The 22361-nt window shown below is 44.7% G+C and overlaps 1 protein-coding gene across 1 annotated transcript in view; it reads right to left on the bottom strand.

Annotated features, from left to right (window-relative positions):
• The window catches only part of LOC133378888 (zinc finger protein 208-like), a 55807-nt gene that overhangs the window by 17643 nt on the left and 15803 nt on the right, over positions 1 to 22361 (bottom strand). The window contains exon 3 of the mRNA XM_061613502.1: positions 17555 to 19714. Coding sequence (XP_061469486.1) covers positions 17555 to 19387 — 1833 coding nt within the window. The 5' untranslated portion in view covers positions 19388 to 19714. The remainder of the gene's footprint in view (positions 1 to 17554; positions 19715 to 22361) is intronic.

The raw sequence follows: 22361 nt of genomic DNA on the forward strand, positions 1-22361 counted from the left end.
TTCCATCCATACTCCCTAAGCTGGTGAGAAGGAATGACCTTGTCACTTCAGCTGGACCTCTTTTAGGTAAGATTTCTATTTTAATTTCCAATCAGAAAATTTTTTTTGAATGGTATGCTGCACGCACGCGTGGTTGATACAATGTATCATGCTTCCTGATGTCACTAGGGCCCGCCCCTTGATGTCACTAGGGCCTGCCCCGTGACTAGGGCCCGCCCCATGACGTCACTAGGGCCCGCCCCCATTTTATCAGGTTTTTGGATGGTTCCGACCTGGCAACCCTAGTCCTGCTTGTGGGCTTCCCCCAGGCACCTGGCTGGCCACTGTGAGAACAGGATGCTGGACTAGATGGGCCACTGGCCTGATCCAGCAGGCTCTTCTTATGTTCTTATACCTGGAAGGGATTGGTTTTGTTTTTTGCAGATAGTACAATGCAAAATTGAATCTATTAAGCAACAGAAGAGTATAAAACAGAACACCATCCTTTGATAATATGCTTGCGGGTCACGCGAGTGTAACAATGCTCAATTAATGTGCTGATGGATCAACCCCCCCCCGCCAGAGGGGGGTGCCCCCAAACTCACCACCCCTCCCTCTCCCACACCCCTTTCACTCCTTCCTCGCAATCCCCCTCTTCACCCGCTGCCCTCTCACCCTTCTGGAGCTGCCGGAGCCTCTGAAGGCCTTTGATGTTGCCAGAAAGGCCTGCCCGCGCGTGCCCTGGACATACAAAGAGCCTGGGTGAGGGGAGCGTCGCGCCCCGATTGCATCACTTCTCCCGCGACAGAGTCATTTCCCGTATAGACTTCGAATGAGACTGAGCAGACACAGCCAGTTTCTGGGTTCAAAACAACCTTTCTTTTTTTTCTTCCGTGGCCATACAATCTAATTATTGTTTACGGCTGCACTTGTACGTACGCTTACTAGGAACTTGCTTTTGAGTAGCTTGAGAGCCAGTGTAAGCAGTGGTCAGAGTGCCGGACGACGGCCTGAGAGAGGCCTGGGTTCGAATCCGCATTCAGCCATGAAGTTCGCTGGGTGACCTTGGGCCAATCACTGCTCTCAGCCTAACCTACCTCACAGGGTTATCTTGGGGATTATATGCAGGAGGTGGAGAACTAGGTGTGCCACCTTGAGCTCCTTGGAGAAAAGGTGGGATATCACGGCAATAAAATATGTCAACAAACTTTGCTGCTACTCCCCCCCCCACACACACACACCAGGATGCCCAGCCACAGCTACAGCTGGGAGGGGGAGAGACAGCTGGGACCACCCCACAGTAGGGCAGAGCTGGGCAGGATCTCATATTCGAACCCGAGGATTCCAGGGGGGGGGAAGGCTTTATGGGGGGGTCCTCACTTTCTTCCGTCATCCCCCTCCTCACCAACCAACAACCCAAATTGTGCACTTGATCCTGGGGCTCCTCCACGCAGACCCCCCAACAGGAACACTGCTAGATCAGCCGGGTGAGCCCATCTGGTCCAGCATCCTGTTCTCACAGTGGCCAGCCAGAGGGAAGGGAAGCCCGCAAGCAGGACCCGAGCGCAAGAGCAACTCTTCCCACTCGCCATTCCCAGCAGCTGGCATTCAGTGGCATAGATGCTCCCACTGACAAGAGTGCTTCGCCTCCGCTCAGCAGTTTCTGATGCTCAGCTGAGCAATGAGGGAGGTGGGGGGGGGGCTGCAACCGTGGCTCCTTGCATTCCTCTCTTGATCAGTGGGAGGGGATGCTGTGGGTCAGATGGGACCAAGCTGCCAGATGGAGCAGACACAGAGACCAGCAGTCCCCCCACCCCTGCCACAGGTGAAGCTCTGGTTTTGGTGCAAACTAAGTCAGGCTGCAATCCTATACTCACTGACATGAGGGTAAGTCTGTCTGAACTCAATGGATTGTCCTCTCAGTAGATACCTACAAGATCGCATTGCCAAGATTCCTAAATAGTGGCAGTAATAGGCCACAGCACTCACTCAGAAAAGATCCTGGTGTCTAAACTCCTGTTCCCCAGGATGCAAAGATTAAGGGAGAAATCAATGTGATTAACTCACCCACCACAGATGACAAATATAGATTGTTAATTTACAGAAGAGATCCCTGTGAAAAGGAATATTATGCTTAGGTGTAGTAGTCTGAGTGTTGGCAAGGACCTGGGAGACCAGGTTTCAAATCCCCACTCTGGGTGACCTTGGGCCACTCACTGGGTGACCTTGGGCCACTCACTGGGTGACCTTGGGCCACTCACTGCCTCTCAGCCTAACCTACCTCACAGAGTTGTTGTGGGGGTTAAATAAATGGAGGAAGCGGAGAACTAGGTACCGTGAGAAGGGTGAGAATCATGAGCTCCTTGGAGAAAGGGTGGGATATCAATGCAATAAATAATAATGCAATAAGAGCAATGCCGTCAGGAGTCTAGAGCAAGAGCCTAGACTCCTAGCAGAGGCACCCAAGGCAGAATGGTCAAAGCTGAGACACCAGACTAAGATGCAGCCAAACTCAGAGGAAGGCAATGGTAAACTACCTCTGAATAGCTCTTACCATGAAAACCCTATGAACAGAGCATCCAAAATGCAACACGAGATAGTGCTGGAAACTGAGACCCCCAGGTCAGAAGGCACTCACCCAGCTACTGGGGAAGAACAAAGGACAAGTATGAATAGCGCTGTGACTAATGATGCAGCTGGGTCAAAGCTGAAAGGAAGCCCAGAGGCTGATGCGCACAGATGCGAAAGGAGAGTCAGGAGTGGTTCGACGTGCACAATAGGAGCATGGAATGTGAGAAGCATGAACCATGGAAAATTAGAAATTGTCAGGCAAGAAATGGAACATTATAATACTTGGCATGAGTGAATTAAAATGGACAGGAATGGGACATTTTCAATCAGGCAATGACAAAATATTTTATGCAGGAAATGAGAAAGTAATGGCGTTGCTTTAACAGTGAGAAGCGATGTAGCAAAAGCAATTAGGAGCTACAACACAAAGTCAGAGCGAGTGATATCAATGAGATTAAACGGGAAACCTATCAACATAACCATCATCCAAGTCTATGCACCAACGGCAAACGCAGAAGAAGAAGAATTGGAGAGATTTTACGAAGAAGTACAGGAAGAAATTGATCACACACCAAAACAAGATGTGCTGATAACCATGGGGGACTGGAATGCAAAAGTAATGAACAGAGCAGAACTAGGAATTGTAGGGAATGGGGCGTAGGAGACAGAAATGAAGAAGGAGAAAGACTTACTGAATTTTGTGAAGCCAGTAATTTGTTTCTTGCAAACACATTCTTTGAGCAACTGAAAAGACGACTGTACATGTGGACATCACCAGATGGTCAATAGAGAAATCAAATTGATTATATAATTGGCAACAGAAGATGGAGAAGTTCCATACTTTCTGCAAAAACAAGACCAGGAGCAGATCATGAACTGGTCATATCGAAAATCAGAGTAAAGGAAAAGAAGAACAACAAAGCAATCATAATGCTAAAATACAATTTAAATAACATTCCAGAAGAATATAAAGATCAAATAAGGAACAGGTTTAAGGTTTTAAACTTAGTGGACAGAGAACCAGAAGAACTATGGAGTGAAGTCAGAGACATTATCAGGGAGGAATGCAAAAAGACAATACCTCTAGTTAAAAAGAAAGACAATGGATAACTGAAGAAACTCTTCAAATGGTTAAAGAGAGAAGGAAAGCAAAAGCAAAAAGAGACAGAAACATGGTTAGAACCCTATATGCAACAATACAGTGACTAGTATGCAGGGACAAAGAGAACTATTACAATAGTTATTGTTTAGAAATAGAAGAGGACAACAAAAAGGGTAGAACAAGAGACCTATTCCAAAAGATTAGAGAAATGAAAGGGAAATTTAAACCAAGAGTAGGGATGTGGAATAATCAACAGAGGAACACACTGACTGACCGAGATGAAATGAAGATGGAGGCAACACACTGAAGAACTCTATAAAAAAGATGCCAGGATGACAAATTCATTCAGGAGGGAACCATATGATGAAGACCCAGAAATTTTAGAATGAGAGGTGAAAGCTGCTCTTAAAATACTTGGAAGAAACAAATCACCAGGAACAGATGGCATACCAATAGAGTTGCTACAAGCTACTGAGACTTAATCTGTCCACATTTTGACAAAAACCTGTTAAGAAATATGGAAAACTAAACAATGGCCCACAGACTGGAAGTGTTCCATATACATCCCAATTCCAAAGAAAGGGGATCCCAGGAAATGCAGTAATTAGTGAACTATTGTCTTAATATCCCATGCCAGTAAAGTAATGCTCAAGATACTACAACAAAGGCTCTTACCATAAATGGAGCGAGAAATTCCAGATGTCCAAGCTGGACTTAGAAAGGGAAGAGGCACCAGAGATCATATTGCAAACATACATTGGATAATAGAATGGACCAAGGAATTTCAGAAGAAAATCACCCTGTGCTATATAGATTACACAAAGCCTTTGACTGTGTAGATCATGAAAAACTATGGAATGCTTTAAAAGAAATGCGGGTGCCACAGCATCTTATTGTCCTGATGCGCAACCTATACTCTGGAGAAGAGGCTACTGTAAGGACAGAATATGGAGAAACTGATTGGTTCCCAATTGGAAAGGGTGTGAGACAGGGGTGTGTTTTATCACCCTATTTATTTAATCTATACGCAGAACATATCATATCGAAAGCAGGATTGGACCAAGATGAAGGAGGTGTGAAAATTGGAGGGAGAATAATAATAATAATAATAAATTTTATTTCTAGGCCGCCTATCTGGCCGCACAAGCGGCCACTCTAGGCGGCGTACAAGATAAAGTAAAATACAACATACAAACTACATAAAAACCCAAGAACTACAATATAAAACGAAACCGAACCCACCCATCGCTAAAACCTTAAACCAAAGACTCCCCTCTCCACTGAACAAAACTGAAATTCCATTGCACTAAAGGTAGACTTCTGTTAATCTTGACCAAAGGTCAATGTTTTCAGTACAAGCAGACACACAAACGAAAGCAGCTTCAAGGAGCCAAAGCATTGTTCGTTTCAGAGCCAGGCTGATACTTCTCTGACTGAGTCCAGTGCAAGATGTGGGGGTGGGGGGTGGGAGATATACAACTAGCCTGGTCTGACTATGTACAACTCTAGTCAAGATTCTCCGTGGCCTAGCCAAAAAAAGGAAACTCAGGAAAGGACACTTAAACTTTAATTGAAGAAAGCAGCCTGGGCTCTCTCCGACGGGAATGGCATACTGGATTGATGTGTGCCAACGGACCAGCTCTCTCAGCATCCAGAATCAATGATTTAACATATGCAGACGGTACCATACTACTAGCAGAAACCAGTAATGATTTGAAACGAATGCTGATGAAAGTTAAAGAGGAAAGCACAAAAGCAGGACTACAGCTGAACGTCAAAAAAACTAAAGTAATGACAACAGAAGATTTATGTAACTTTACAGTTGACAATGAGGACCTTCAACTTGTCAAGGTTATCAATACCTTGGCACTGTCATTAACCAAAATGGAGACAATAGTCAAGAAATCAGAAGTTGGCTAGGACTGGGGAGGGCAGCTATGAGAGAACTAGAAAAGGTCCACAACTGCAAAGATCTGTCACTGAACACCAAAGTCAGGATCATTCAGACCATGGCATTCCCAATCTCTATGTATGGATGTGAAAGTTGGACAGTGAAAAAAGCGGATAAGAAAAAAATCATTTGAAATGTGGTGTTGGAGGAGAGCTTTGCGCATACCATGGACTGCGAAAAAGACAAACAATTTGGTGTTAGAACAAATTAAACCAGAACTATCACTAGAAGCTAAAACGATGAAACTGAGGTTATCGTACTTTAGACACATCATGAGAAGACATGAGAAGACAATAATGCTGGGAAAAACAGAAGGGAGTAGAAAAAGAGGAAGGCCAAAGAAGAGATGGATTGATTCCATCAAGGAAGCCACTTAGAAGATCTGAGCAGAGTGGTTCATGACAGATGCTCTTGGAGGTCGCTGATTCATAGAGTCACCATAAGTTGTAGTTGACTTGAAGGCACATAACAACAAGAGAAAGAATGAATTCCTTAGTCAAAACTTCATCTTTTTGCCCCTTAGGGAGAAAAAACAATGGTGTTTATTCAGTTTCCTTATGAATTTTGTGCCAGAATAATTCCAATTCTTGCTGCTTTCCACTTCAAACACGTGCATTTGTGGCGGTGAGGGGTGAGGAAAGGCTTCTGCAGAAACTGCAGTGCAAAAACACTTTTGTTTTTCAAGTTAAGTAACTAGAAAAGCTAGGCTGCTTTATAAAGCTTTTTGGTTTGTCAGATCCTATCAGAAAAGTGAAGCTGCTGGAGTGTAACACCTCCGGCCTGCCAGGCTTCCCCGTGTGGCCTGCCAGGCCATTTCAGCCAACCCACACCACCACATAGGGCTTCAGGTATGGGGCAGGTAAAGACACAGCTGGGATGAAAGGGGGGTTTCAGGCATCGCTGATCAGCACCACCGGCAAAGCCCTGACAATCAGCAGATGGTTGGTGCTTCGAGTTCAGACTATGCAGGTGACTGACAGGTAGGTGGCCCCACCCACCTGTCAAGCTTGGCCCTTGGCGGGAGATAAGGATCTGACCCACTGGCAGGGCCGGCACCAGGTATGACTGGGCCTTTGGGCACCACCCTGTCCCAGGCCCACGGTGCCTGCCTATGTGTCCCACCTACCTTGTCTCGCGTTGTGTCACATGAATGACCGTGCATGCCAGTGATCAACTGAGATGGCAGCGGGGGAATCATCACTTTAGGGAACCCCTCACCAGCATCTAAGTAGATGGCATGCATGCACACAGAGTGCGCATGGCATTCTCAGGGACGGGAGAGGTAGATGGGGTGTGCCTGCGGGCTTATTGGAGCCCACATTGTCTGTATTGGGGGGGGTGCCTGGGAGCTTCCTCTCTGTGATCTGTGCCAGGGTTGGCACCAAACACTGCCACACATCACTGAATGGAAGCACTACCCTCCCACCCTAGGGAGGAGCCTTTAGGGGCCCCTCTAGGCCATAGGGGCCCTTGGCCAGGTCCTAACCTGGCTGTCCTCTGGTGCCAGCCTACCCACTGGCAGGATTCAGTTCCCCACCCTAAGAGATTGCACTACAGATGAAGAAGTCCTTCATTCACATCTCACCTTTGCTATGAACTACCCAGGTGGCCTCACACCCGCTCCAGCCCTCTTTGGGTCTGCTGTTCATGCAGAAATTCAAACATGAGCACAGCTAAGTTCCACCCCACACATCCATATCCACAAGTTGGAGGGTGGAGGTCTGAAGCAGAGAGCCTCCTCTAGTCACCAAGGCTGCCAAATCACGGTTCTAAGTCATAGGGGGAAATTCCCAGAGTCTCCCTCCCTAATAAAAATGTTGAAGAGCACTAGGCCCAGGTCGGAGCCGTGTGGTATCCTGCTCGTTTCCTCCTCCCAGTTTGAGAAGGAGCCATTGAGAAGCCCTCTTTGAGTACGATTCTGTAGCCAACTGTGGACCCGCCTGATAGGTGTTCCATCCATCCCACATTTAGCTAGTTTGCTGATCAGAATACTATGGGGCACTTTGTCAAAAGCTTTGATGAAGTTGAGATTCTTATTTCTTCTGTGGATATAGAATTAATGATACATATATTAAAAGGTACAATCCCATGCACTAGAGAGCAAGTTTTATTGAACTCAGTGGAACTTGCTTTTGAGTAAACTGGGCTATAAAGTTTCACAAGAAAAGAAGTTCTGAATTAGAAACAGCAAGGGACTTGTCTTTGGTGCTACTTTTCTTTCCCCCCAACAACACCAAGATGTCCATTAAATGCTACAATGAAATCTTGGATTTCTCCTACTGTGGGCAGCTCACACTCTTGCCCCGAGGATCATTTAAAAATGGCTTCTGTTGTAAGAACCCAGAAGTGATCTGTCTAGACAATGAGATGCTTCTAATCAAACATAGCTATGGGTGCCACACACTCATTATTTATCTCTGTGGCCCAAACCAACTGGCTACCCATCAGAAGGACCGGAAATACCTCCAATGCAGCACACCTCACTCACAGTCTTTCATATAGCTTAGTAGCCTTAACACTGCTAAAGAATCTCTAATACTGAGCCCCAAAGGTATTTATCGCAATGAACCAATCCCACAGACAAGTCTGTAATCCCCACATTGCTAAATATTAGCAACCTTCCGTATATCTCATGCAATCCCAAATAACGCGATCCACTGTTTCCACCACCCCACAAAGCTCACAACACTCAGAATCCAACCTCCCAGCTCTATACAAGCCAGGCTGAAGAGAACAATGTTCCATTAGGACTGTAAACACACTGAGGACTCTAAACACACTGACTTGTCTCTCCCGCCCTTCCAGATGAAACACTCTAAAATGCTCCAAAACCAGGCAAAAGGAAAACACCCACAGACCCATAGAATCCACCTCCCAGTACCTTTTAACCCAACACTTAACTTCTGAAAAGGACAGAGGCAACACAAGATCAGTGCTCCTCTGCCCCAGGAGAAGATGAATCAACAATCCTCAACACAAATGGAAAAAGTGAAGACACCAGATTTTCATGGCCAGTGTGTTCTGTTTAGAAGAAGTGATGATGTTACTAAGAATCAATTATTATATGCATTCCACTTTTATATGCCAATGATTTCAGCAAGTGGGGATATAAAGGGCCAGCCCAGATATTGGCTTGAAATATGCATAAAATGTGCTGAAACCGTTTACATTTGCTTATAATGGCTTAGCTGATAGCTTAGTACTATGTAAGTGCCATAGGGGGAAAATGTTCTCTATTGAAAATGGGCTTTTTCCAGCCCTCCCTTCTGAACAAAGTAATGTTTTCTTACGAGAAAGAGTGCAAAGAGATAAGGAAGTCTAAGCAGTCAGCTAACACTCCGCTGTTGAAGAGGAAGCTCCTTATTTGGTGTGGCTTATACTTGCAGGCAGGGCAAGCAGACATTCCAAGGAGTCTGCAGATAGTTAGGTAAACTAGTTGTTGACAATAGTCATACTTGTTGTCTCTAGGAGAAGGCATGAAGAGATGGCAAGGAGGAAGCTGCAACTGATAAAGCCATGGGAACACTCCTTTCATTAGTTAAGAAAGTGTATAAAAGGCCAGGTTTTATAGCACTCATTACCAGTAGTGTAGTGGCAAATTAAGAAGTGCAGGGTCCCTTCATGACAGTCATGCCTCTTCACTTGCTGGCTTGATCTCGGTCATCGTTTCCACATTCCCCAGTCCTTCCTTGATGTGCCTTCTCCCACAACGACATATGTCCCTAGAAGCCAATCAGCATAAAAGGAGAGTCTTAGCTACTGAGGAGAGTCTTCTCAGTGGCTGACTCACCTCCTTTCACTCTGATTCGTTCCAATCAGTTGCAAAGGACAAGGAAGCATGTTAAAAGATTCTTCTCAGTGGCTAACACACTCACCTTTCATGCTGATTGGCTTGTAGGATGCTGGAGACATAGGGACCCTGCTCCCAAAAAAGTAAAGGGTCTAAGACCTCCTGAGACCCCGGACGACTACACCCCTCCTCATTACCCCTCAGCTCTGCTGGGGTGGGGGGCTGAAGAAAGCAGGAGAACCATCCATCTATTCCATTCATGACATCTGATGGGTGATTATTATGACATGTTGTTTTTCCCAGCATTGTTGTCTTTTCTAGTGAATTGCACTAGGAATAGCCCCCTGTATTACAGCTTTGCCTGCCTGGATGGTTTGGACTACAACTCCCATCAGCCCCAACCCATGGGGCAGATGGGAGTTGTAGTCCAAAACATCTGGAAGGCACCAGGTTGGCAAAAGGTGTACAGTCCCAGGCATGTTTTATCTAACAACAGGACTTGTTTCTGAGTAAACACTTGTAGGATTTCACTGGGAAGTCACTCTGCCTCTGTCCCTAGTTGCAGAATTGGGGTAATAACAGTGGACGGGGGTTATACGGTAGCCCAAAGCAGCCTTGGCACTATTTTCTTTCCCCACCCCTACCTGTCATCCCCTCTGCAATAGTGATCTCACCAGAACCCCCCCCATTTTGTTTTCTTATAGATTGCTTAATTTTTTCGAAAAACCTCTTAAGTACTTTACATAAAATGGTATAAAATATTAATGAGAAAATACTGATTAAAATCAACCAGCTTTAAAAACAAGCCCAAGTTGTGATGGGAACACGCATATGCTGAAAATAGAAACACAGGAAGTTGCCTTATATTGACTCACTATTCTATCTGGTTCAGCACTGTCTGCACTGACCGGAAGCACCCCTTCAGGGTTTCAGGCTGGAGGCTTTTCCTGGAGATGCCGGGGGATTGAGCCTGGGACCTTCAGCATGCAAATCACCGAGGTCTTCAATTTGCTTTTGAGGCAAGCGACAATTGAAAGAAAGGTTGCATGTCCACAGGATTGTCGCTCTTATTCTTAAAGTTCCACCCTTTTGATGTGCAAAGTTGAAATTTATTTATTTATTTATTTATTTATGAGATTTATATCCCGCCCTTCCTCCCAGTAGGAGCCCAGGGCGGCAAACAAAAGCACCAAAAACACTCTAAAACATCATGAAAACAGATTTTAAAATATATTACAACAAAACATCCTTTAAAACATATTAAAACAAAACATCCTTGAAAACCATCTTTTTTTAAAAAAAGAGCTTTAAAAACATATTAAAAAGCAATTCCAACGCAGATGCAGACTGATAAGGTCTCTACTTAAAAGGCTTGTTGAAAGCGGAAGGTCAGCAGGAGCCAAAAAGACAACAGGGATGGTGCCTGTCTGATATTTAAGAGGAGGGAATTCCGAAGGGTAGGTGCCACTACACTAAAGGTTCACTTCTGATGTTGTGTGGAACGGACCTTCTGATAAGATGGTATCTACAAGACGCCCTCACCTGCAGAGTGCAGTGAGCAACGGGGTATATAAGAGGTAAGATGGTCTTTCAGACGGCCTTTGGCAGCCCAGGAACTCGAAGTCCCTAGTTCACATTTCATCTTGGCCACACGCTTAGCAGGTGGCCTGCAGCAATCTCAGCTTCAGTCTCCCGTCGGCAACATTGGTAGATTAGCACCATGCTACCTAGGGGGTTCACGAAGGATTCTTGTGACAGCATGTTTGATGCACTCTGAACACCATTGAAATGAGATGATGATGGTCTTAAGCGCATGTCCTCTTAGAAGCCTCTGTCCAATTGTTGATGTTTTCTTCCTCCTCTTCCTTCTCCTCTGCTTTCTTTCTTCTCCATCCCAAATGAAGGCAGCATTTAAATAGAATTACCCTTTCCTACACCTTCTCCAACTACATGCTCATATCTCCTCCTACCCCCCCTCCACCTCTGCTATTTTAAATTTTCATTGTATCTCTTTCACTCAGGAAGAAACTTCCCTTTCAACTTAGGAATAGCCCCAGGAAATGGCCTTGAACTGCTGGGGGTCTCTAGCAATTCTGCAACTGGGAGGTTGACAACCCACCTTCACTGGTCCACAGCCAACTCCAGGAGCTTCGCCATCAGTGGCTGAAGCCAGAGGGATGCACCAAGGAGCAGATCATGGAGCTGGTGATCCCCAATAAGCCAATCACACCCTGAGAGAAATAGCATCTGAATGGCCCATTTGTGATATAAAGCCCCTTCCGGAAGCCCCCTTCTACTTAAGACAAGAACCAGCTAGGACTGGGAAAGACTTCCTGTCTGAAATCCTGGAGAGCCACTGCCACTCAGTGTACACAATGCTGAGCCAGTAAGGATCCCAGGTACTAGTCCAACACTCTTAACTGCTGCACCACACTGGTTTTCCTGACAGGGACCCAGCATGGCAGGCAGAGACTCAATAGGGATAGCTTCATCCAGCTAGAAATGCGGGTTACACTCAGATTTATCTGGTATGAATTTGTGCTCCCAATCTTTGGGTTCCCAGATGTTGCTGGACTACTACTCCCATCAGCCCCAGCCAGCATGCCCAATGGGCAGGAAGTATGGCAACTGTAGTCCAGCAACATCTGGGGACCCAAAGGTTGGGAAAGGGTGCAGATGATGATCATGATGATGATAATAACAATAGGATTTCTTACACTGAGGAAGACCCTTGGGCCATCTAGCTCAGTATTGTCTACACTGACTGGCAGCCGCTCTCCAGGGTTTCAGGCAGCAGAGATTCCCAAGCCTACCTGAGATGCTGCTGGAGCCTTCTGCATGCAAAGCAGATGCTCTAGCCACTGGCCCTTCCCTTTCTTCACAGGGAAGATTTATGTATTTATTCTCACCTTTTCTTCAAGCAGCTTAAAGTCTCACATATGGTTCTCCCCCTCCTCATTTCATCCCCACAACAACCTTGTGAGGTAGGTTAGGCTAAGAGCCTGTGACTGGCCCAAGGTCAGCAAGTGTGTCACTGGATTTCCTCTCCAGTCATCCCTGCCCATTGACTGTGGTGGCTCAGCGCAATGGGAGTTGGGACCTAGCAATTTCTAGAGGCCCACCGGGTAACCACCCCGGTTTTATAGAGTAAAGGTGCTCTAACTGCCCTCAGTCATTCGATTTGACCGTTCGCAGCTCTGTGTTACCCTTTTGGAGACGGGACCACCAGGAACTGTACCTACAGAGCATTCTTTAAAAGTTGTGCAGGGGGAAGGGAGAATTCCACCTTGCAGTTTTTCCCATTTCAGTGTTGCAACAACACCTGCACTTGGCTGACTTTCTCTTCTCCTAAAGATACAGGATCAGTCTCAGGCCCTGAACCTGGCAACCCTACAGGGAAGTGCCTCAGTTAGGCATGGGCTGTCTAAATTGTTAATTTTCTTTTTAAAAAGTCTGGTTTGCATTCACAATGCAATCCTAACCATGCCTACTCTAAAGTAAATCCCATTCCGTTCAATGGGACTTATTCCCAGGTAAGAAGAGTTAGGATTCCAGCCCCATAGAAGAAATAGTGGGGGAGGGGCAGAGAAAGGGAGGGGAGAGAATTTGTCTATGTCTCTGCTCACAGTACTGTCCTAGCCATGTTTACCCAGAAACTAAGTCCCACTGAGCTCAATGGGACTTACTCCCAGGTAAGTGGGGTTGGGATAGGATTGCAGCATGACTTTGAGGGGAATGTAGGAAGAGGTGAAAAGGACAGCAGAGCGGTAATGGAGAGAGAACAGCCTGGGGAGGCCCTAAGACTCTGAAGCAGAGCTTGCGTGGTCCCTGTGGGCTCAGGCAAGTGGAAATTGCTGTCTGGAGAGAAGGTGGAAGGATGCATCAATAATCTAGTAAAGAGGGTAGGGAGAAAGGAATCTGAAGTTACAGGGCACTCCTAACCATGTCTGCTCAGAACTTCTATGTTCTGAGTAGACATGGTTAATGGGACTTACTCCTGAAGTGAAACTGAACATAGAATTGCAACCTTTAACATCTAAATTCAATCATTTTCTTTAAATACTATGTGATTTATCAATAAATATTAGACTATATATAAGAAGACTGTTAAATGTTCATTGTGTCATCATGCGACTCTTGTTGTTGCTTGCTATAGAGTAGCAACCAATAGCAATAAATAAGACACATTTTGGGTAATAGTTATCCCTTCTGGCTTAACAACGTAATTCCAAGCAGGTTTATTCAAAAGTAACTTCCACTGTTCAGTGGAGCTCACTCTCAAGCAAATGTGCATAGGATTGCAGCTTCAATTTTATTTAATGCCTTGTTTCCTTTATATTTCAGGGTTACTATAGATGTGTGAACCCTCCCAAGGGGAATGTGTTAATAAATGATGGAGACCCAGAAGCTTTATCCAAGCTCCTTCAGAAGTTTCCCTCAGAGCATGGAGGCCGGGACTTAAGGGAACTTGCCTCCTGATTGGCTTCCTGCTCTCTTCCTGCCTGGGAAGGTTTTCCTCACTGAAACACCTCAATGTCAGGAAAAGGTTTTATTTGCCCCAACAGGGTGCTTTATTAAAAAGCATGAGGCCAAGGCCATTTTTTAAAAGAGGGAAACCTCAATTGAGGTCTGTTTGTATTGCTAAATTTAATGAATATTTTATAACATTTTATGTAACTTATTTGATGCAGAGCTAAAGGACCTCGCTTAGTTACTTGGATCTTACAAGGCTATCTGAAGATGTAAGCATTAGTAAACCCCTCCTATGAGAAGACTGATTTGATACTAAAATGCACATATACTAAATTTTCCTCTGAAAATCACAAATTTATGAAACATTCCTAGTTTAATTGGTGTTTATTACAACTGAGACAAAACCGTAAATATTCTAAAATATAACAAGATGGTACATTCCTCAATATATCTGAATGCATGAAAGAAATACAATAAGTTTCAGCTACAGCATAACTGTTAGATCTCTTAGACATGGTAAGATACCTGGTATGCATCTGAACATACTAAGAAATCAGGGCTGTGGAGTCGGAGTCGTGGAGTCGGAAGCAATTTTGGGAGGAGTCGGAGTCGGTAGAAATGTACCGACTTCGACATCCAAATAAATTTTGATTGACAAGAAGCAATTTTGGGTGGAGTCGGACAGCAGAAAAATAGAGGAGTCGGAGTTGGACAGTAGAAAATAGAGGAGTCGGAGTCGGCATTGAAGGTTTGGTGTACCGACTCCACAGCCCTGTAAGAAACTGTCAGTTCTTAGTGGAGGTTATCAACTTACTTTTCCCTCAGGGAGGGCCAAGGGAGGAGGAGGCTACCTAGTGTACACATTTTTTGACCAGAGAGCTCAAAACTCCCCTCCCGTCTGGGAGATGTAGGTACGAAGAGGGAGGGTGGTGGCAGTGATTAGAGGATAGTTTAAGACCAACTGGCCTACTCTGCAGAGCAGGCAGGTAGCAGTTGGGCAGCGAAGGGTGTAGGTAGGCTCTCTTTGCCTCGCTTCTGTCACAGGCATTAGTAACGTTGAATAACAATGTTGCTGTTATACTAAGGCCAGAACCACAGAATAATATGAAGAAAAATGGAGACACCCAGAAGTTCTAACCAGGTCCTGTCCCTCACATAGAATTTCCCTCTCAATATGGCTACGTGGATATATTTAAAAGCACATTGAAGAAGAAAAATTATGTCAATCACAAAAGTTGCAGGTGTTTCTCCAAGAATACTGACTTCTCTCATCCCAAAAACAGGAAGGGAATGATGGGTGGGAGGTGGAGAAGAGATGGGTTCCAGGATTTCAAAGTTGGGATGCACACGACAGGGTTACACCTTTGGGGTGCTTCTAGATGACCTGTTCAATAAACGTTCATCCATATTTGTCTGCAGGGAAATTAGATGACATTGACTATTCAGTGAGTATTCATTCCGCTGTTTGCAGGGAGGTTAGATGGGTTTGCGTCAAAGCAAGCCTTATGCCAGTTTCCAGTGCATTTCCCCATCGCTTTCCTTATCACAGAAAGTCAGATACTTGGGGGAAATGAGTTTGCTGTGACAAACCCTACCTGGAGTTTCCGGGGATTGAGCCTAGGACTTCTGCACGCAAGGTGGATGCGCTCTCACTGAACTACGGCCATCCATCTTCAGGGAACCTTTTCCTGTAACAGCGCTCCTATCGAAGAAGCCCCACGTGTCACAAAGAAATAGGTCACATGGGGCACTGTCCAGGCACCCCAAGCCTCGGCATCACCCTCTAGGAATGGAGAGCATGTCAAATAATTCCGTGGCCGTGATTTGCAGGAGAACACCAGTGCTGGTGACTAAGCAGCTGTCATCAGAAAGGTTTGCTGGATATATCCATTGGGCAACTTTTCAAGAGCTTCAGAGGAACACCCCGAGGAAGCCATTGGGGCAGGATGAACATGGCAGATTGTAGCTTTGCTGCCTGCAGAATCTCGGTTTCTGAGTTGCCCTCCTAACACATTCCTCCTGCATATACGGAGCAACCAGGATGGCTTCTATTCAGAAGTGACTCTCCCCCTTCTCCTCCGTGGTCATGACTGTCTGTCTGCTTGACTCAGCCCAAGTGTTTACCAAGGTAATAGACTCGAGTGAGAGCCAAGAGCAGCTTGTCTGGTGGGGTGGAGCTCCAGCAAGAGGCTCCTCCCAGTGCAGCTGTGCAGTCCCACCCTCTCCGCCATATTGCCCCTCCACCAGGTAAGCAGTATTGATGCCCCTGCTGGAAGGTTGTTGCTACAGCTCCACCCCACCGTACATCTATTCCTGGGTTGAGCTGTAATCCTCCAGGAGATGGGTGGGCAGGGTCACATGGGGTTGAATCCAACCCATTCAGAGCAGACCCACTGAAATTAACAAACCTGAGTGAGTCACGTCTACTCATCTGAATGGGTGAGGAGGACTAGCACTGGATACAACCGATAAGCCAACAAGCCTCCATACAGAAAAATTATGCCCACAAACACGAGTGTGTAAGGATGTATTTATTTATCTTAGCAGGGAGGAGTATGCCATCATATGAGCCCCAAGGTGAAAGTCCGTGCCCTGACCTAGACCACATTCACACCATACCTTTATTCCTTTACTATTCCACTTTAAGCACTCATGGCTTCCTCTAAAGGATCCTGGGAAGTGTAGGTTGTGAAGGATGCTGAGAGTTGTTAGCAGACTCCTATTCCCCCCACAGAGCTATAATTCCAAGTTCCCTGGGAAGAGGTACTGATTGTAAAACTACTCAAGAGAACTGTAGCTCAATGAAGGGAACAGGAGATTCTCCTAACAACTAACTAGTGTGAGAAGCTGCGGGGTGCCCGGCTGGGAAACAGCAGGTGAACCAGGCATTGCCTCTGCTGCAGGTGTGGGGTGTGTGTCTACCAGAGCTGTCTCTAACAGGGCAGTCTCTGACAGTTCCAGTTGGGCTCCAGGGGAAAGCTGAGCTGTCAGTGACAGGGATCTGGACACGCTGGGACCTCTCCCTTTGCTAGTCCCTTCCCCAGCTCGTCATCCCAGTCCTCATTGTCGGTGTCAGGCTCCTCTAAGTCTCCCTTCCCAACCTGGGTCACAACACTGAAGCTCTTTCCACAGTCCAAGAATGTATAAGGTTTGTCCCCTGTACTAGTTCTTTGATGTGTAGAAAGGTTGCTAGTCTGACTGAAGCTGTTTCCACACTCCAAGCACTTATAAGATTTATCCCCTGTATGAGTTCTTTGATGTTTAGTAAGGGTGCCACTATGTCTGAAGCTCTTTCCACAGTCCAAAGATTGATACGGTTTGTCCCCTGTATGAGTTCTTTGACGTTTAGTAAGGGTGCCTGATGCTGAAGCTCTTTCCACACACCATGCATTAATAAGGTTTGTCCCCTCTATGAGTTCATAGAATCATAGAATCATAGAGTTGGAAGGGGCCTTGTAGGCCATCGAGTCCAACCCCCTGCTCACAGCAGGAAATCCACCGCTAGAGCATCTCCCGCAGATAGCTGTCCAGTTATATTTGACGTGTAGAAAGTTGACTACTGTCTCTGAAGCTTTTTCCACACTCCAAGCATATATAAGGTTTGGCCATGGTGTGAGTTCTTTGATGTGAAGTAAGCTGGCCACTTTGCTTGAACCTCTATACACACTCCAAGCATTTATAAAGGTTTCTCCCCTGTGTGAGTTCTCTGATGCACAGTAAGGGAGCTACTGTGGTTGAAGCTCTTTCCACACTCCAAGCATTTATAACATTTGGTCCCTTTATGAGTTCTGCGATGCGAAATAAGGTTGCTACTGGCAGTGAAGCTCTTTCCACAGTCCAAGCATTTATAAGGTTTGTCCCCTGTATGATTCCTTTGATGTTTAGTAAGGGTGCCACTTTGACTGAAGCTCTTTCCACACCCCATACATGTATAAGGTTTCTCCCCTGTATGAGTTCTTCGATGTGTAGAAAGTTGGCTGCTCTCAGTGAAGCTCTTTCCACAGTCCAAGCATTTATAAGGTTTGTCCCCTGTATGAGTCCTTTGATGTTTAGTAAGGGTGCCACTTTCACTGAAGCTCTTTCCACACTCCATGCATTTATAAGGTTTCTCCCCTGTATGAGTTCTTCGATGTGTGGAAAGTTGGCAACTGTGATTGAAGCTCTTTCCACACTCCAAGCATTTATAAGATTTGGCCCCTATATGAGTTCTGTGATGCGAAATAAGGTTGCTACTGTGACTGAAGCTCTTTCCACACTCCAAGCATTTATAAGGTTTGTCCCCTGTATGAGTACTTTGATGTTTAGTAAGGGTGCCACTATGTCTGAAGCTCTTTCCACACTCCATACATTTATAAGGTTTCTCCCCTGTATGAGTTCTTTGATGTGCAGAAAGGGTGCCACTTACACTGAAGCTCTTTCCACACTCCAAGCATTTATAAGGTTTGTCACCTGTGTGAGTTCTTTGATGTGAAGTAAGAGCGCCACTCTCACTGAAGCTCTTTCCACACTCCAAACATTTATAAGGTTTGTCCCCTGTATGAGTCCTTTGATGTTTAGTAAGCGTGCCACTTTCACTGAAGCTCTTTCCACACTCCATGCATTTATAAGGTTTCTCCCCTGTATGAGTTCTTCGATGTGTAGAAAGTTGGCTACTGTCCCTGAAGCTTTTTCCACACTCCATGCATTTATAAGGTTTCTCCCCTGTATGAATTCTTTGATGTGTAGTAAGGGCACTAAGGTCGCTGAAGCTCTTTCCACACTCAATGCACTGAAAAGGTTTGTCCCCTGTATGATTCTTTTGATGTTTAGTAAGGGTTCCACTTTGACTGAAGCTCTTTCCACACCCCATACATTTATAAGGTTTCTCCCCTGTATGAGTTCTTTGATGTGCAGAAAGGGTGCCACTTACACTGAAGCTCTTTCCACACTCCATGCATTCATAAGGTTTGTCCCCTGTATGAGTCCTTCGATGTGTAGAAAGTTGGCTACTGGTTCTGAAGCTTTTTCCACACTCCACGCATTTAAAAGGTTTGTCCCCTGTATGAATTCTTTGATGTGTAGTAAGGCTGCTAATGTCGCTGAAGCTCTTTCCACACTCCCCGCATTCATAAGGTTTGTCCCCTGTATGAGTCCTTTGATGTTTAGTAAGGGTGCCACTTTCACTGAAGCTCTTTCCACACTCCATGCATTTATAAGGTTTCTCCCCTGTATGAGTTCTTCGATGTGTAGAAAGTTGGCTACCGTGATTGAATCTCTTTCCACACTCCATGCATTTATAAGGTTTGGCCCCTATATGAGTTCTGTGATGCGAAATAAGGTTGCTACTGACAGTGAAGCTCTTTCCACACTCCATGCATATATAAGGTTTGTCCCCTGTGTGAATTCTTTGATGAGAAGTAAGGAGGCAAAGCTGAGTGAAGGTCTTTCCACACTCTAAGCATTTACATGGTTTCTTTCTCATATGTCTTCTCCAACGTGTATTTGGGGCTTTTTGCAAGATTTTACTGCAGTCAGAAGACATTCTTGTTTTCTTTAGGTGCTGAGTGTCTTGCTTGTGAGCGTCTTAAATGTCCTGCCGGTGAGTTTCCCTTAGGCATCTGGTTGGCCACTATAAGAACAGAATCATGGACCTTTGGTCTGATCCAGCAGGACTCTTCTTATGTTCTTACATCCAAGGTAAGCCCATCAAAACCCTTCTGCTGATCTAATTGGGATCCTTACACAAAGAACGTATCATTGCATCAAACTCGACCGTGATCTCCTTGTGAAGAGTCGTCTGTCCTGGAGCGAGCAGGACACTTTCCTCTTCCGTGAATTGCAAGTCCACCTCTTCAAACGTCCCTGGATCCTGAAATAAGAAAACAAATACTTTCCTCATAAACGCTCCCAGGAAAGGTGTGGAAATTACCTATCCTTCACTCTGGACATGTGGCAAGTGGAGATTTTTCCTTCACAAATCACTGGGTTGTCATGGCATCTATGCAAGAGTTGATAAAGAACTCAGAAGTGAAATTGTTGATCTTCTAACAAAGATATTTAACTTGACCATGAGGTTGGCTATCATATCTCAGCAATTGGGTAGCGGCCAATGTAATACAGAAGTCAAAACAGGGGCATCCAAAGGGTATACTGGAAGTTAGAGGCAGTTAGTTTAATACCTCTTCCAGGAAAACTAGTGGAAAACAGTATTAAAGACAGAATTACCAAGCCTATAGAAGAACCCAGTCTTTCTGAAGCAGGACCATCATGACTTCCACCCTTACAATAGTTAATAGAGTTCTAGCTGTCTCACCTGAAAAAGGACATTGGAGACCTGTAAAATGGTTTAAAAATAAGCAACTAAAATGATCAAGAGGTTAGTGCAGCTCTCTTATGAGGAAAGGTTATAACATCTGCAGCTTTGTAGTTTAGAATAAGATGACTAAGGAAGGACATGATAGAGATGTATATTATTATGCATGGTGTGGGGAAATTGGACAGAAGCAAGTTTTTCTCCCGCACACCTTAATGTGGTGAGGCGGTTTGAGTGTGTTGAAGAAGCTGAGTGCAATGCCGTCAGGAGTCAAGACCAAGGGGCTACACTCCTAGCAGGGTCACTCAAGGCGGAACGGACAAAGCTGAGAAGCCAGACGAAGATGTGTCCAGACTCAGAGGAGGGCAATGGTAAACCACCTCTGAATACCTCTTACCATGAAAACCTTATGAATAGACTATACAATATGAATAGACTATGCAACACTAGATGGTGCTGGAAGATGGAACTCCCAGGGTCAGATGGCACCCACCGAACTACTGGAGAACAACGGACACGTACCAGCAGTTCTGTGACTAATGACACAACTGGGTCAAAGCCGAAAGGAAGCCCAGAGGTTGAAGTGCACAGATACAAAAGGAGAGTCCAGAATCGTACGATGTCCACAATATCAACATGGAATGTGAGAAGCATGAACCAGGGAAAGTTAGATATTGTCAAACAAGAGATGGAATGTATCAACATTATAATACTTGGTGTGAGTAAATTAAAATGGACGGGAATGGACATTTTCATTCAGGCAACTACAAAATATTTTATGCAGGAAATGAGAAATTAAGAAGAAACGGGGTTGCTTTAAGAGTAACAAGTAATGTAGCAAAACAATTAGTACCTATAACACAAGGTCAGAGAAAGTGATATCAATGAGACTCAACGGAACTCAACGGGAAGCCTATGACAGCAAATGCAGAAGAGGAATTAGAGAGATTTTACGCAGAAGTACAGGAAGAAATTGATCACACGCCAAAACAAGATGTGCTGATAATCATGGGGGACTGGAATGCAAAAGTAGGGAACAGAGAAGAATTAGGAATTGTGGGAAAATGGGACTTAGGAGACAGAAATGAAGCAGGTGAAAGACTTATTGAATTCTGCGAAGCCAGTAATATATTTCTTGCAAAGATATTTTTTGAGCAACCGAAATGATGACTGTACATGTGGACATCGCCAAATGGTCAATATAGGAATCAAATTGATTATATAATGGGTAGCAGAAGATGGAGAAGCTCCATACATTCTGCGAAAACAGGACCAGGAGCAGACTGCGGTACAGATCATGAACTGGTCGTATCGAAAATCAGAGTAAAGCTAAAGAAGAAGAAAAAAACAATCATAATGTCAAAATACAATTTAAATAACATCCCAGAAGAATATAAAGAGCAAATAAGGAACAGATTTGTGGCTGTTAACTTAGTGGACAGAGAACCAGAAGAACTACGGATTGAAGTCAGAGACATTATCAGGGAAAAATGTAAAAAGACAATACCTCTTGTTAAAAAGAGAGAAAGACCTCAATGGATGACGAACCAAACTCAGAAACACGGTCAAAACACTAAATGCCACAATACAGCGACTAGTACGTAGGGACGAGGAGAACTATTACAACAACTATTGTATAGAAATAGAAGAGGATAATAATCAAGGTAGAACAAGAGCTTTATTCCAAACGATTAGAGAAATTAAAGGAAAATTTAAACCAAGAGTAGAGCTGTTGAATAATCAACAGGGGAACACATTGACTGTCCGAGATAAAATAAAAGATGGAAGCAATACATTGAAGAACTTTATAAGAGAGATGCAAGGACGACAGATTCATTCATGGAGGAACTGTATGATGAAGAACCAGAATTCTTAGAATGCCAAGTGGAAGCTGCTCTTAAAATACTAGGAAGAAGCAAATCACAAGGAATAGATGGCATACCAATAGAGGTGCTACAGGTTACTGAGATTGAATCTGTCCAAATTCTGACAAAACTTTGTCAACAAATATGGAAAAGAAAAAATGGCCCATAGACTGGAAGCGTTCAATATATATCCCAATTCCAAAGAAAGAAGATCCTAGGGAATGCAGTAATTATCAAACTATTGCCAATATCCCATGCAAGTAAAGTAATGGTCAAGATTCTACAGCAAAGGATCTTACCATAACAAGAAATGCCATATATTCAAGCTGGATTTAGAA

Source organism: Rhineura floridana, chromosome 3, assembly GCF_030035675.1.
Source record: "Rhineura floridana isolate rRhiFlo1 chromosome 3, rRhiFlo1.hap2, whole genome shotgun sequence".
NCBI classification, from domain to species: Eukaryota; Metazoa; Chordata; class Lepidosauria; order Squamata; family Rhineuridae; genus Rhineura; species Rhineura floridana.